Genomic DNA, 16,563 nt, shown 5'->3' with positions numbered 1-16,563 from the left:
GATTGTAGGTCTTTCAATAAACTCTACGCATCACCCTACTATAATTATATATTATGTGAACATTTGAGGCTTGTACTAAAAACAAAGTATCTTCGATGGCAATTTCTCTAGGATTTAATGATAAAAACTCATGAAAATGTCTCATCTCGGTAAAATGTTGTCTCCACCTGCACAGAGATTGGATATCATGCTTTCCAGGTTGTGTCTATGTTCGTTCTGGTGTGTATTTATGTCCTACCGTCCACTTAGCAGGAATCCAGCGACCACCGCCAGCAGGACCAGAGCCAACGTGATGGCCACCGCTACGATCGAGGCTTGAGCACGCTCACTGGTTGCAGTTACTGCCAAAGAGAAGAGGTGGGATAAGACACAAATAGTACAAACACACAAAAGCACACCTGGGATCTGTTGTTGGTGCAGCCTCCAGAAAGTCTATGGGAGTCGTGTACAAGTTGAAATGATACGCTCAGGCTCTCTCTCTGAGGTGTACTCACAGTAAGGGCTGGTCTGGAATTCAAAACGTCGGCTAAATGCGCCGTAGCCTGCCGAGGTCCTGGCTCTCACCTGTAATGCAACAAATATAATCACACCATAGTTTTATATACTGTATATTCAAATGTTTTACCCACGGGGATGAACAAAGAACTAAAATCTAATATAAAAGTAGAAATACCATGGTTTAAAAGAACTCTAAAATATTGAAGGTATAGAAATATGATGAGCAAAATATGCTTAAAGGGGCCATATTATGCAAATGTTCAGGTTAATATTTGCATTTATTTTATTTGACTATGACATGTTTAAATACTTTAATGTTTGAAAAGGTACCTTTGACACGCAGAGAAACATATATAATACACTAAAGGAAAGGGGAAATATGTTTCTGTTGTCGTCAATAATGAATATAAGCAAGAGTATAAAGGAACATAAAGTCAAACATGTAATTGTGCTTTAAAATAATACTTGGAAGTATGCTTATTTATATTCCACGACTGGTTATACATGACATTGATTTAAATATGTCTTTCTAATTGCTTATTAATATCTTCTCCTCTCAGACTACACTAAAGGGCTTTTGTTCTGCACACTGTTAAAAAAAAATGTTTAACCCATGTTTGACCTGGAAGATGTAGGCTGAAGAGGGCTTCAGGCCTTCCACCACCATCTCAGTCTCCTTGGATTTTATAATGGTATAACTGGAGTCCTGCTCCTGTCGAAGAAAGGGGAGAAGTTATTATAATACATTCACTTTTGTAACATATTTGTAGATTTTAGAACGTTTTTTTGTTTCAGATTTTGCACATTTTTCTTATGATAGGCACAAGTTCCCCTTTTTCTCCCACACATTTGTATGTCTAAGCAACCTGTAGTATGTGAGTGTGTGTGTGTGTGTGTGTGTGTGTGTGTGTGTGGTTGCATGTGTGTAAGGGTCAATTTCACGACTGTAACCGCATCAGGTTTAAACAAAGCTAAATGCCCCTCCATTAGCCAGAAGCCATTAGCTAACCACTGACCACAAACCCTGCTCTGCTCTGCTCCCCTGTATACATGTACTCTGACCTTCCCAGGAAGGAAGACATCGGAGGACTAAAGAGAGAAAAGAGGAAGGGCACAGGAACAATGACCTGAATAGAAGCATCACATTGCCGTCTCTACCTAAGTCTTAGTTTTATAAAAGAGAGCTTAATCCGAGTGTTCCTTTTCTCTGCCACATGAAAGAGTCTGTATAAGGTCAAGGTTGGCGGAACGGTAAAATTAAAATGAATTCAATGTTTATTCAGATGTATCTCTGAGGGCCAATTTAATTCATCTTAATCAATACGTTTCTGCAAATATATAACGTTTTTGAATTGTGGAGCACAGGGGTGATAAAAGCATAAATCCATTCAATAGTGGAGTCTTATAACCTTTATTTAACTAACTTTCAACCAGATATCTTCTTCATACACAACTGAGTACACAGTTGTTGTGTGGTACTGCGTGTGCATTCAGTCGAACATAGCATTGACCATAAACACCAAATGAAAAAGTACTTTAAATCTTAATCACATTTATATATTTATATGCAGCATTTATTGTATGGATTTATTTTACGTGGTAGTTAAAAGTTTCCCAAAAGGACAATTATAAAGCTGGATTGGCATATTTCCAGCTTGGCTTACTGTATATTAAATAAACTAAGCTTAAGAGTGCATACAAAACCTAGAGACTTGAGAATATGAGAATGTGAGCCTTAGACCAGAGCAACTTCTTATACGAACATTTCTTTCAAACTGTTGTTTACCTTTTCAAAATACTTGATCTCATACTCCAGGATGATGCCGTTGGGGCGGTCAGGCTCCGCCCAAGAAATGGCGATGCTGCTCTTCCCCGTCACACCTTTCCTCACCACGCTCACCGGGGACGGCGCTGCACACACACGAGACATAATACAACTTCAGGCACCAAAATGTATTTGTAGTGCATTATTCTATTCCAATGTATAACATATCTAACATACAATTGCAATGAATAGCGATTAAAACAATATAAATGCTTATGAGATATGTAGGGTACCATCAGCATCTAGAAGAAAAACTTATTTTAGGGACTGCTCATGCTTTCATGTTTACAAGCGCAGAGCTAATTGTAACTCTTTTTGTGGTTGTTGTACATTATGAAATATTAAACTGATGATCAAGGAAGAAAATCGCAAAAAAAAAGATGGAAAATGACTGTGGGGAAGAAGGGGGCTCACTATGTCACATGTGTCTTTTATGTTTCTGTCAAGCTAGGTGAAGAAAACAACATATTTCCCCCAGAGTTTCTTCTTTGGAATTCATGTTTGTTAGTTACCGAAGTTCCTCCGAGGTTATTTGGCGCAGTCCATTGAGCTGCGACTCAACAACTGAGATTATTTCTGGATCCAAAGCAGCTTCGCCTCCAAAGAAATGTCTGCAATCTGGCAACAAGGTGCCTAATTAAACCATCCCTTTATATCAGGCTATTCAGTAGAGGCTGGCAGAGGAGCCCATGAAGTCAGCTACGACTCCACACATCTGCCACACGCATTTTTACAGGACAAATATTGGCAGTATCCAGATTTTAAGACATGTTAGAGTACTTATTGTTCACTTTTGGGTCTTTGCAAAGTTTCCATTTTCATTGTAAGATGTTATTACGAAAAGTCTGAAGTCAAATGAGCGCTGTTGTTTGCATCAATCACAGAGCCATCTTTTTGTAACCTGAACTGAGGGCCAATCTCTCAGAGGGACAGTTGGAGAGTCTCTGACACATAAAGAGCTTTTCACTGGGTAAAACGCTCCCTCAGGCAATATCCTGATAGTGTGTGTGTGTGTGTGTGTGTGTGTGTGTGTGTGTGTGGTGTGTGTGTGTGTGTGTGTGTGTGTGGTGTGTGTGTGTGTATGTATGCCTCTACTGCAAATGCAAAACAGCGTTTGGGTTTCAATAGCCTCAGCAGAACTCCACAGAGAATAAATCATCGCTACAAACAGAGTAACTGTATCCTGAGTGGATGGTCGCACAGAAGTGTTATCTGCAACATCTTAAAAGCCTGAAACCAGACACACACACACACACACACACACACACACACACACACACACACACACACACACACACACACACACACACACACACACACACACACACACACACACACACACACAACACCACACACACACACACACACACACACACACACACACACACACACACACACACACACACACACCACACCACACCACACACACACACACACACACACACACACACACACACACACACACACACACACACACACACACACACACACACACACACACACACACACACACACCACACTTTAAATGGTATAAATGCTACGTAGGGTGCAATGATGAAAGAGGGCTTCTTTTCCTTTCCCAGCAGCTTAACGGGTAACAATACACCAACATCTAAGTTGAAATCCTCCAAAAATGGATGCAGTTTGCCATGCTATATTTAATCAAAGCCTTGAGGGTTCATAAGGAATCTGGTCTATACACTTAGGATTTAGAGTCGTATAAACAAACCTTGGTATTGCACATCTAAAATGTGTTTATGTAAAACATTTTAGATGTGCAATACCACATAAGGTTTGTCTTACAAGTCAAGCTGCAAGTAATATTTTGTTTTAGATAATGGATTTAACTGCTAGTAAATGTCAGAAAATAATGAAAAATACAATCAATTTCCAAGAACCTGATTGAATGTCTTCAAAACCAAAAAGCGTACCTAACAGATATGTTAAAATCACAAATCCTGACATTTGAGGAGCTAAAAATGACTTGAATTATTAGTCTGTTTAATTTATCTTTTAATTATTTTTTATCCAGAAATCCATGCCTATTCCCATTTCTTATTGTGAGAAAATCACAAGAATAGTCATTTTATTAATTTAAATTTATTTTAAGTGTAGTAGTTTAATATTTGTTGGTTTTTAGTTATTATCATATTTATTTATATATTTATTCAATTCATGTTTAAAAAAAAGATTAGTGATTTAAGATATACCATAAAATAAGTTTGTATATTTTTGTCTTGTATTCAAAAACATTATTTTCAAAAAGTTGAATAAAATAAAGTTTTTAGGTTGCAAGTTTGAAGCTCCCATCATTTTTGATTAAATGCACTTTTACTGTGCTGTGTTCTGTGCATCGAAGACACTTGTACTAAAGTCTATATTTAAAGCACATTAACAAACAAAAGCAACGGTCTTCAGATCATTTCTGCCCGTTTCTTCTCAGCTATAATCTTGCATTGACCGTACGACGTCCACAGATAACACCCAACGCAACGCTTTAGTCAACAGGAGCTTCACAATGTGATAACTTTTACTGCCACCACTTGACGACTGAGACTAAACAAACAAGTGTTATAAAACCTGACGAATCTGAGAAACGCAGCGAGAGAACGGGAGGCGATGGAGGAGACAGAGGAGACAGAAGGGTGCTAAAGGAGGGGGAAGACAGAAGGGTGCTAAAGGAGGGGGAAGACAAGCGAGAAGGTAGACAAAAAAGGAAAAAATGAGAGAGATGAGACAAAGAATGGAAGACATGACGAAAGTGTTTAGACAGCGCCCCAGCAACACTTTTATTTTAGCCTCAGGGAAGATAGTGGAATCACACTCTGTTTTAACCATTTCCTGTGCGTGTTACATCTGCTAATGAGCACCCGCAGTACGGTAATACAGAACACACATTCACTCCTAATGCTTGTGGTGCCATTTTCTGTCTAAAAACTTCCATGCCATGCTGAGAGAGGTTAACAATAAAAAGGGAGTGCAGCCCTGCAGTGTGACAACTCTGGCCTCAGATAAGAGCAACCGTTATCACCGTGAAGAACATAAGCCTCTCAGACCACAATCTGTCTGAAGCATCCCCAGAATCAATACAGACCTTCAGCTATCGGCTTTATTATCCTTTAACTACCCCCGGAGAATGGCAGAAAGAGAGACACAGCTACAGAATGGAAGAGAGATAGGAGACACAGGGATAGAAAGAGATCGCTTTATCAGGGTTGTAAAGTACTCTCATATTATTTTTTGTTATACTCACTACCTACCTGCTCACTTTATGGGACTTTCATTCATTGACACTGTGATTTCACATCTGAACATATTGCATTATATCATTAGAAATGTTCACAATCAGGAATTCATAAGTTGTAACAGAAAGATAAAGGACAATGACAAACTTTTTTGGCCTATGGGTCAGGGGCATATCTGAAGGGAAATATAAACTGCACCCGCCTCGAGCCCCCCCACCAACAATCGGCCAGCGTATCAGGGGTAGGGCTGCAAATCCGGATCATTTTCATTGATGATCTTCAGATCATTTCCGAGATTTATCATTTGGTCTATCTAATGTCGAATGTGATGTCTTTGAATGTGTGTTTTGTCAGTCCAAAATCTAAAGTGTTTCAGAGTAATATGGTATAAAACACACAAAAGCAGGGAATCTCCATACCTGAGATGCCAACAACGCAATTTTCTCCCTGCTAATTATAATGTATCAATCGAGTAATCAGTTAGTCGTCTAATTAAACTGCAGACCTGTATGTATTTCTGATTTCCCATGATCCTCTTGGTCCCCCGTCCTGTAATCACCACTTGATAGCTGTTTAAATGGTGGACCATGAACTTTATTGAATGATCGCTCCTTATTTCCCCCCTCATTTCCCGTCATCTCTTCACTGCCCTTATACTATTTAATTTTCAATAATGCATTTAAAAAAAATACTGAAACTTAAGCAGGTGGATTTTGAACAGAAGAATATATCAGCAAGTGGAAAGTTACCAAAACACGTTGAATGTTAAAAGTCAAATTGAAGAACACAACGACCATGTGGCCAACAGTCAGCTTCTTTCCAAGACACAATCCTTTCACATATCTTCTCTGAGCTACAAAGTGTCTCATCTATCTTCTTTAACGTCTTCCTCTCAACCTGTTTGAGAGAAAACACATTTGAGCTGTCACACCCAAAGTAAAAAATGGCTGAACCACACTGACAATATGAAGAAATCAGATGCCCAAAATAAACTTACTAAAGTTTCTTGAGAAAGTATCAAAGTTTAACTTCTTAAAAACAACAAATGACCTCAAAAAGGACAATTGTAGACTCGAAAAAACACATGTCTCTAAAGATGATATATTTCCAAAATGATGGTTAAAATAACTCAATAGAACTTCCATGCTCAATTCATCTCAGTTAAAAGAGAAAAAAACCCACCACTTGTATATCTAAAAACAAAAGTAAGGCTGCAGGCTGTGCACTGCTTTTATTGTACACCTCCCACAAGGTAATGTATCACAAATCATTTGATTAATAGCCAACAACAGCAAACATAACGTATGGGAGCATTTAGTGTGCAGTAACCACACAGTGCTCCCACACTGTGAACACCAAGAGAAACAAACAGGCAGAAATAAAAGGCCTAAGGGAGCTCAGCTACCGCAGGAAGTCATTTGTCACATAAATAATAATCATTGACTAGCAAAGACTGAATTGTCCTTGATTATTGGCGATTAATGGCCAATTAGAGTACATTATTTGTTCTTCTGATTTCCACTGAGAATTGACATTTCCTCATGTATGTTCTCAATATAAAGCTTATTCATTTTAAAGATCTATTCACAAGGCACGACGACATATCTAAAATAAAGAGACTAATGGGAGAATTCTTAAAGGGGCCCTATTATGCTTTTTCCCTTTCCTGTAGTGTGTTATAGCTTTTAGTGCATGTAAATGGTCTGCAAAGGCTAAAATCCCAAAGTTCCCTGAAGTGGGAGTTTCTCTCCCACACTCCCTCCCCCTCCTCAATCGTAGTCCTTTGTTTACTTCCCCAACATAGCAGTGGCGAACCGTGGCTATCACAACTGGACCTTCTGTAGACACACCCACCCCGCCCCCCCCGCTTGGGACAGTATGTCCCTGCGTAGTGGGAGCTGCCATGGCTGCCCGCACAGCAGCTGATATATCTCCGCTAGCCAGTACATAGCTGGCCAGTGCGGAGCTATCAGGATAAGTGTGTGGCGTTGCTCTCTCACTCTGGCCAGAGTTGGGGGTATCAGAGCCAGGGGTGGGAACGCGTACAGAAGGCCCGGGGGCCAATTGTGCGCGAGTGCATCCACGCCTAACGGTGCATTTAGATCGCTCATCGAAAAGAACAGCTGACACTGAGCGTTGTCTTTCGATGCGAACAGATCCACCGCGGCTCTGCCGTAACGCACCCACAGCTGGCTCACAATCCTTGGATGTAGAGTCCAGTCTGCATAAAGTGGTATACCTCTGGACAGTAGATCGGCCCCGAGGTTCCTCACTCCCGGTACGTGCGTCGCTCTCAGAGAGAGGAGACGCCTACCGCTCCATAGGATAAGTTTGCGCGCCAGTGTGTGTAACTGGAGAGAACGCAAACCCCCTTGGCGGTTAATATACGATATTGTGGTCGTATTGTCTGTCCTCACGAGGACGTGATGTCCCCTGAGGAAAGGCAGAAAGCGTTTTAGGGTGAGAAACACCGCTAAAAGCTCCAGGTAATTTATGTGCGCCCGCTGGAGGTCTCTGCTCCAGAGACCCCTCACCGGGCGACCTTCATAAATACCTCCCCAACCTGTCAGACATGCGTCCGTGGTGACCACTTTCCGTGAAAGGACAGCACCCATAGGCACACCTCGTACTAGAAAAGTCGGGTGCAGCCAGTGGCGCAGTGCTATTACGCATTTCACAGTAACCATCACTCTCCGCGCGCCATGGCGCGCAGGGTTTAGTTTTAGGGCGGCCACCCAGCGCTGAAACTCCCTCATGTGTAAGCGTCCCAGTCGTACGACCAGGATGGCTGACGCCATGAGCCCCAGCAATCGCAGACATGATCTGAAGAGAACATGTTTGCGCAGCTGGAAAAGAGCGAGACAAGCTCTGAAAGCTTTCACTCTATCCGCTGACAAGCGAGCTGAAAAGGGCACCGAGTTCAGGCGTAAACCCAGGAAGAGTATAGTCTGCGCGGGGCACAACATGCTCTTCTCTGTGTTTATTATGAAACCCAGGTTGAGCAGGTGCTTTACGAGGACATTTGTCTGCGTAACAGCCTCCTGCTCCGACTGTGCGAGAAGCAGCCAGTCGTCCAGGTAGGTCGCCAGGCGAATACCCTGTTGTCTTAACGGGGCTATCACGGCTTCCATACATCGTACAAACACCCTTGGACTGAGAGACAGACCAAAGGGGAGTACTCTGTATTCATAACAGATCCCCTGAAATGCGAATCTCAGATATTTCCTGTTTGGGTAATATACTGGGATGTGAAAATACTCATCTTTCAGGTCGACTGATGTAAACCAGTCGTCTTGTCGCACGAGCCGCAGCAGAGATGTGTGAGTGAGCATTCTGAACTTATATCTTCTTAGATATTTGTTCAGAGCCCTCAAATCAAGTATTGGCCGAATTCCGTTCCCTCCCCGTTTGGGAACGAGGAAGTACTTGGAATAGAAGCCGCCCTGACTCTGCTCGGCGGGTACAATAGATATAGCCCTCTTTTCTAGGAGAGAGAGAATCTCTTTCTCCAGAATATGGGCTGACTCTCCTCGGGCCTGCGTATGCAGAATGCCCGAGAAGCGAGGGGGGGTGACAGCGAATTGGAGTCTGTAGCCCCGTGTTACTGTCTTGAAAACCCAAGCAGATGATGTGAGCATCTTCCACTGCATGCTCCTTAGAGCCAGTGGAGATGTCACGTATCTTCCCCTCTGAGTCTCTATTTGTTGTGTTATGGGGCCCTCTAGTGTCTGAACACAGTGGTGCCCCCTTTCGACAATCCCCACCGACACTGCGCATGCGCATGACGGTGGTGCCTTCACAACCCCAGCCGGCACTGCGCATGCGCGTGACGGTGCTTTTAAAACCCCAGCCGGCACTGCGCATGCGCGTGACGGTGGTGCCTTCACAGACCCGCCTGTAATCCGCCTTTTGAGAGATGCCGAAGCTGCTCTCAGAAGGGGAACAGTTGGCGGGCTGTTTATTGGTTTTATTGTTTTTCTTATCATTTTTTTGAGCTGCGCCCTCGGCCTGAAGCCTGGATGCGTCAGCGGCAAATGTTTAATGACAGAGGAACAAACAGATTTGTGACATGTGTTTTTGCGGACTTGAGGATGGTGTTGAGGCATCTCTCGAGGCGGCGGGAACACATTTAGAGCTGGGGAACCGTGGACTTCCAGCTCCGTCACGGAGGGGAGAAGGAGGGGCTGTCACGCCGCTCGCTTCTTCTTCCTCGCCTGCTGGCCGAAATTCTGGGTTGGCTGCGCCTGAGCTGCAGCCGGAACCGGAGATTTTCTGGGCCAGCTCGCCCTCGTCTCCAGCCTGGGCTGGGGACTCGGGGCGGGCTGCGGGCTGCGACCTCTGCGTTTTCGGTGTTTTAAACCGAGCAGGGTTCAAGGCAGCTTGGGCGAAGGACTGCTGCTGTGAAGGCAGCGGCTGGACCCTTCGAGGGAGGCAGAGGTGGAGTGCCTCGTCCTCCCTCTTTTTCGACTCACACCTCCTTTGCATGGAAGCAAGAGCGGAGCCGAAAATTCCCTCGGGAACGATGGGCATATCCAGCACATCCTCCTTTTCCTGGTCTGGGAGGTTGGTGAGGTTGAGCCATCTCGCTCTTTCCTGCACCACCATGATCCCCATTGCCTTACCCGTGGCCTGGACGGCGCAGCGTTGGACACGGAGACAGATGTCTGTGACCGCCGCCATCTCGTCCAGAGTGGCTGCACCCGGGTTACCCGACAGGTCCTCGCAGAGCTCCGCTTGGTAAGCGGTTAGCAGCGAGGCCACATTCAGGGCCCTGGCGGACAACGCTGCGGCTTTGTAGGACCGTTCAGTCATTGTCGACTGAAATCGGTCCGACTTTGCCGGCAGCGTGGGGTTCCTGTTTGGTGACGGGCCCATCCTCGGTAGGAGGTGGGCTGCTACCAGCGGTTCCATGGGCGGTATGCGGAGCAGGCCGAGCTTCTCCATTCCGTCACAGTCTAGGGAGGAGGCACCCTGGATTGGGACCTTGTTGCTGAAGGGCCGGTCTCTCCACGAGACCGACACCTTATCCAACATCTCCGGGAAGACCGGAAGGAGTTGTCTCTTTGTCCGCGCTGCTTGGGGAAAATGTTTCCCTTCGTAGCGGGACCTGGAGGTCTCCTTGGCCATTTCAGGCCACGGGATGTCGAGTCTGGCCGCAGCGCGTTTGCACACGGCCTGCAGGTCCATACTCAGACAGGGCGAAGCTGGTATGCTATCGTCTGGGAGAGCAGCCCTCGCTCCAGGCTTTGCAGCCTGAGCCGATGACATGAAGATGTCCTCTTCATGTTCATCCGACTCGTCGTAATCCAGCTCGAGGACATCCTCCGCGGGTGAGACCATGGTGAGGTCTAACTGGGAGCCCCAGCTCGGTAAAGCGTGGGGTCCCGTTCCCGCGTGTCTTGCCGCCACCGGGTCCCGGCCTGCCAGGGCGCGGGAATCCGGTTCTGCGGCCATCGCAGATACTGAGCCCCAGACCGACATGGAGAGGGGTTCACTCTCTGTGGCAGATGCCCCCGCGTCTTGACTGCCGGCCGGCAGGTCAGAGGACATGGGGGGTTCCTGCTCCGACAGGCTAGCTTGGCGTGCTAGCCGTCGGCGGAGGCTCTTTACGGTGAAGCGGACACAATGTCCGCACGAGCCGGGGTTGTCGATAGCGCCTCGGGCGTGTTCCAGCCCGAGGCAGGACGAGCAGACCTGGTGTGTGTCTGTGCCCGAGATCTTCAACCCGCAGCCGCAGAGTCGAGCCACCGAGTCCCTGACTCCTCTGGTGTGAGGGAGAGGGGCGTCCATCTTGTTCGCCTCGTGGCGTGGAGAGGACCCGCTCTCAACAGGTAGGTTGGGAGAAAAAGAGGTAACCACCCTGTCCTTAATCCGGAGAAAAGGACGGTGTGGGTCTTTTATTCCCAGAGAATACTGACTGGTGTGGCAGTATGCTCCTTTTAATCCTTTCCTCCTCCGTGGGGAAGAGAAAAGAAAAGACTTCCTCGCTACCGTGGTGTCGGTAGTGAGGGAGCAAGCTAACGCTAGCTTGAAAAAATCAGACCTAGCTTACTTTCCGGGGAAAGAGAGCGGCGAGGTCGATTTCAACAATAACTAGCGTTAGTAATTACCGTCTTCCTGCGAAGCAGAAGGAGTAGCCGGCAAGCGCCCGTCGACCGAAATGGATATTTGGGTTCAGTCTGTGGACCGTGAAGCTTGTCCGGCTACCATAGAGATGTGCTCTGAAGCGAGAAGAGGTGTTTGAATGGCGCATGCGTTGTGGCGCAAGCTACTTATAGGGGGTGATTTCCCTGACGCTGACGTCAAGATCTCCAGCCAATCAGGATTGGCGTAATGAGATTGATGCTTCTGTTTGCTCCGCGATGAGGCGCATCCCATAGTGAGACATCGAACGGAGTGTTATGAATGAGAACTGCTGTTTTTTGACATCACTCCAAAACTTCGCTGGCCCGTTAGTGTGCTGCTCTTGTGCCATGGTTACAGAATGAATGCATGTCAATAAGTTCCAGTGTAAATGTCCCCTCGTCGATGCAGGGGACCACTTCCTTTGCTCTGGTTGATACGTCTCCGTCTATTGCAACAGTGAAGGGGTCTCTGGCATCACCTCTGTGGGCAGAGCAAGTCCATCCAATTGACCGGCAAAGTTCTCTTTCAACCTCGCAATGAAATCTGTCATCACATCCGTGATTTGTGCCGGGGATGTGATGTGTTTGAGGAGCGTCGGAAAATGCAGCTTCTGACCCGTACTCAAGTCGGTCGCGAAAAGGTCCAGCGGCAGCTTGACTTGGAATGCACGCATCTGCTCCACAAGATCAATGACCGGGTTGTCTCTGTTTATGCTTCAGAGTTGAGAGAGACATGTTTTAGAGTTGCTATCATAGGACCACCGTTACTAGCACCACTAGATGCGTTGTGGTTTAGTGGTTTCTATGCAACGCGGAGTGTTGCGTTCATGGTCTGTACTAGTGTAGGAATTTGGCTACGGGAGGCTAGCTGGGCCACTCGGGAGTTGGTTCTGGGCCGCATCTGGCCGCCATTTGAATAGGCCTGATCTAGATCCTCTGTCTCGAGCCAGTTAACTAGCGGGCCTTCTAGAATACCCTGGAACCGAGGGGAACTCTGAAAGAATACGCCCATTGGCTACAAATCAATATATGATTGGTTGATCAAACTATCAGTCCAAACGTACGCTCTCATTCAGTGCAACGGCCAGGGCATTCTATCAAGGATGTAGAATACCTTGGTTGAAGGATATTCTACCCAGAGACCCAGAACAAGATCTGATTGGTTGCTTTCTTTTCTACTGAAATGCGTAGTGCATGGTCCGAGAAGGACAAACAAATCAACGTAACACTGTAATATTACAGATCAACAACACAAATCTCATTTATTCATTTTATATACATTTACATACATTTTATTTATATAATTAAATCGATTTTTTGTTTGTTTTATCTGAGTGTTCCAGGGTGTTCTCTGAATACCTTGAAGGCCCTGACGGTTCGCCACTGCAACATAGTGACATCACGATGTAACACTCACACTTCAATTGGCTAGCGCTCCAACACATTATAAATGAAACGCTAACGGACAGAGGGTGAAAAGAGGAAATAAAGAGCTTTTTGAACATTAAAATATGGAAACATGTCACAGTAGAGGCAAATATACAATTATGAAACGTGAAAATGAGCATAATAGGGCAACTTTAAATAAATTCATGAACCTAATAGTGGCTGCTATAGCTAGCTACCTTATCAAAAATGTGTTTTCTGTTTACAAAAACATCAAAGTGGAGCAAAATGTATGACTTCCATTATTAAATTGCCAAGCTACACCACACCTCTAGTGTTTTTTGAACTAACACAGAGCAACTGTGAACCTTATATTTATATCCTGTTACTTTACTGCTTCTTCCCTCACCTTTTATCACAACTTCCCCAACTACTTCTACAGTTTCTAACTCTACCTCCGTCCTGTTGTTCTGTCCTTCCCTCCTGCCTTTCACCTCTCCACGAGTACCAACACTTTATTATTCAGCAGGGCTTCGCAGGGACACTGTGAAATCACCTACTTCACGGATCCCTTATGGAATGTGACACTTCCCACACATCAAACGGCAGATCCTCTTTCTCTCAGTCTCTGTCTGTCTGAGTTCCCTCCGCCGCCCCCGTCCCTCCATCTTCTTTCAACCCTTTTACCCTCACAAGCAGAAGCACAGTCACACAATGCAGATGTTTACAGCGCTCATCAAAGCCCTCATTGGGTAATTACATGTGTGACACAGAGGCGAGGCAGGGTGTTAAACTGTTCATTACGAGTAATGCTTCAGGATTATTGTTTAACAGGATTGTTAGGAATACTTTGCGAAATCATTTGATAGGAAAGACCCCCGGTGGTTGAAGTCCTAACCTCGCTATAGTGATTTCTATAAATGCACTCAGGGTGTGAACACCTCGAAATCACGGCTGGGTGGTTAACAGTGCAGCAGAACTTCTAGCAACATCTGTCAATGACACTTGATATGTTCACCAGGCACTATAATGGATTTGGGGAGGAGTAACTTGAAGCAAGATGGGAGCAAAAGTTGATATGATCACAAGTCATATCAGGTACATTTAGTTTTGTAGTGTAAGTGCTGCTTAATATTAAGAAGTTGCTACTTGTGAATGTATGTAATTGAGTAGTGAGCAGAGTGCTTTTTCATTATCAGATCGTTTCATTTGCATATTTCTGGAGGTCTATAGGGGTAAAAAACAAAAGTAAATATTTGGGGACATTTAGAAAAAAATGAATTAATTGAGTTTTCATGCTTTATCTTTCCAGGTGTATCATTACATAGGGTGACCAGGTTCCAACAATCCACATGTGGAACAATGCTGTTTGTCCATCTAACCCTTACAAATAAAAAATGATATTGAAACTATTAGCTTATAAGTATTTTTGACAACGTTTGACTAGGTTTATTGTTTGCAAAAATAGTAAAATACTTATAAAAATATATTCGGTTTGAGTGGATTCCTTTTTACAACAAACAATCATCGCCAACATGTCCGTATTTTTTTTACTATGTCTAAGTCTGAAAAAATTACCGAGTGGGAAATGTTCATTATTTCAGCTGCTAAAACCTTGTGTTTGGTAATCCTGTTTTGGTTCAGTAAGAATGTGTCCATAGATCAATATTTGTCTTGAGCCAGGCATTTCTTGTGAGTTTCATGCAGTGTTGCTTTAAATCGTATTCACCTCCAGTCCATGCATGATTGAAAAATAAACTATGGTAAATGTCACAAAGACATTTCTGGGAATCGCCCTCCACCGGCTACACTCATTAGTAAATACATTTCGAGCCGTTGTTGATTGATTAACATCCGAAACAGCTTATGATGAAAAGCTAAACAGCCAGGTTTTAGACGGGTGACTGTCAAAAAGTGGGACAACTGGTCACCCTACATTTACATTATATTGTGACCCTTGGAGAGGCCCCGGATCAGAAAAAATAACTTGAGAAATTGTAATAATTAAAACATTAATTGAATATTCATATAACGTTTATACTCAAACAGTCTGGACACCATCTGGAAACTGAACTGATGGGTAACACCACAGGTGAGAAATTAGCAGTCTTACAGTTGTAATACCTTCTTTTTTTTTAACAGCACATATTTTATAGTATTTAGAGTTAAGTGTAAATGACTCGACTGAACCTTCTAAACATTCGCATGTCAGCACATATGTTTGCACACATGTTCTGCAATCTGTATTTTAGAGATTTGGAACAGCCTAACATCACTGCTGGCCCAGCTGTTTAAAACAGGCTTCCAATGCTTTGGTTTATTATCCAATGAAGTATTTATCTTTCTTTTCATCATCGGTTTGCTTTATTACCCTTCCTAAAATAAAATGATTACCCCAAAAGACAATTGAATCAATTGCTATTATAGTCTCTTAAGAACATTTATGAAATGATAACCCACATTGATAGGCATAATTAAAAGGACAGCGAAAGAGAGTTAAAATAATATGATGTTAAGTCGTTAGCTAAACATGCTACTATACTATTCTGTAATGGCTTTATAGGTCACTAAATGGAATAAAATCATGGCAAAAACATTGCTTTCCCGATTTAACGTCAGAGGGTTTGCCGTTATATTTTATTGTATTATAAACATATGTGCAATGCCCTGTTGACATGCTGCTACTGTATAACAAAAACAATTCTCTCATCTCTTTCGACTCCACTTCGAGCGTTAGAACTATTAACGAAGCACTTTTATACTAATAAAGGACTGGCTTACCTAAAGCCAGTTGAGTAGCACTTGAAATGTTTGGCTCTATGAAACCTGATGTACTTATATGATTCTGTTTTCTTCAAGGTTGTGTCTTCCTGGTCGAATGTACTTATTGTAAGTCGCTTTGGATAAAAGCGTCAGCTAAATGCAATGTAATGTAATGTAATTCTCAATTTGGGATCAATAAAATCAATCTAATCTAACCTGACCTCCTTTGTGAGGCTTCATAACTGTTAACCTTACAAACAGGGCTTTTAAAAAAAAAATTGTTTACACATAAATGACCAGTTACTCTTCCACTATATTTAGGAACAAATGTTTCTTTTGGACTTGACAGCACTTTTATGTTTTTAGGAATTCATGTGGATGTTTTTTTCAACAGTTCCTGGATGTATGGCATATTTTTGACTATATTTTCAAATGTAAGCTTGTATATCTGTCTATGCATGTCCGGCATGGACATGTCCGGCATGTATCACATGCATGCCAAAGGGAAGCCCGGTTTTCCTGTCTGTGACTCTGCCAGCCATGTGTAATCTAATCTGTAATCCCTAATCTCCATTGGGCCCAGTGACTGGATAATTTTAATCTAGCTGCATCTCTAATAAACTGAATGTGGGTGCTGTTGGGTAGTGTAATCCACTCAGTCTGCTGACAGCCACAATGACAACACAGTTAAAGGGCCGGCAGTACCCTCCAATGTCAGACC

General features: G+C 43.8%; 1 protein-coding gene across 1 annotated transcript in view; it reads right to left on the bottom strand.

The window, feature by feature from the left end:
- The window catches only part of LOC117554767 (ephrin type-A receptor 5), an 81,952-nt gene that overhangs the window by 28,342 nt on the left and 37,047 nt on the right, over nt 1–16,563 (bottom strand). Inside the window, exons 6-9 of the mRNA XM_034229277.1 lie at nt 2,285–2,409; nt 1,121–1,210; nt 495–564; nt 239–341 (exon numbers count right to left, since the gene is read on the bottom strand). Coding sequence (XP_034085168.1) covers nt 239–341; nt 495–564; nt 1,121–1,210; nt 2,285–2,409 — 388 coding nt within the window. The remainder of the gene's footprint in view (nt 1–238; nt 342–494; nt 565–1,120; nt 1,211–2,284; nt 2,410–16,563) is intronic.

This window comes from Gymnodraco acuticeps, unplaced genomic scaffold (genome assembly GCF_902827175.1).
Source record: "Gymnodraco acuticeps unplaced genomic scaffold, fGymAcu1.1, whole genome shotgun sequence".
In the NCBI taxonomy this organism is placed as follows: domain Eukaryota; kingdom Metazoa; phylum Chordata; class Actinopteri; order Perciformes; family Bathydraconidae; genus Gymnodraco; species Gymnodraco acuticeps.
This window is presented reverse-complemented; position numbering and strand designations above follow the sequence as displayed.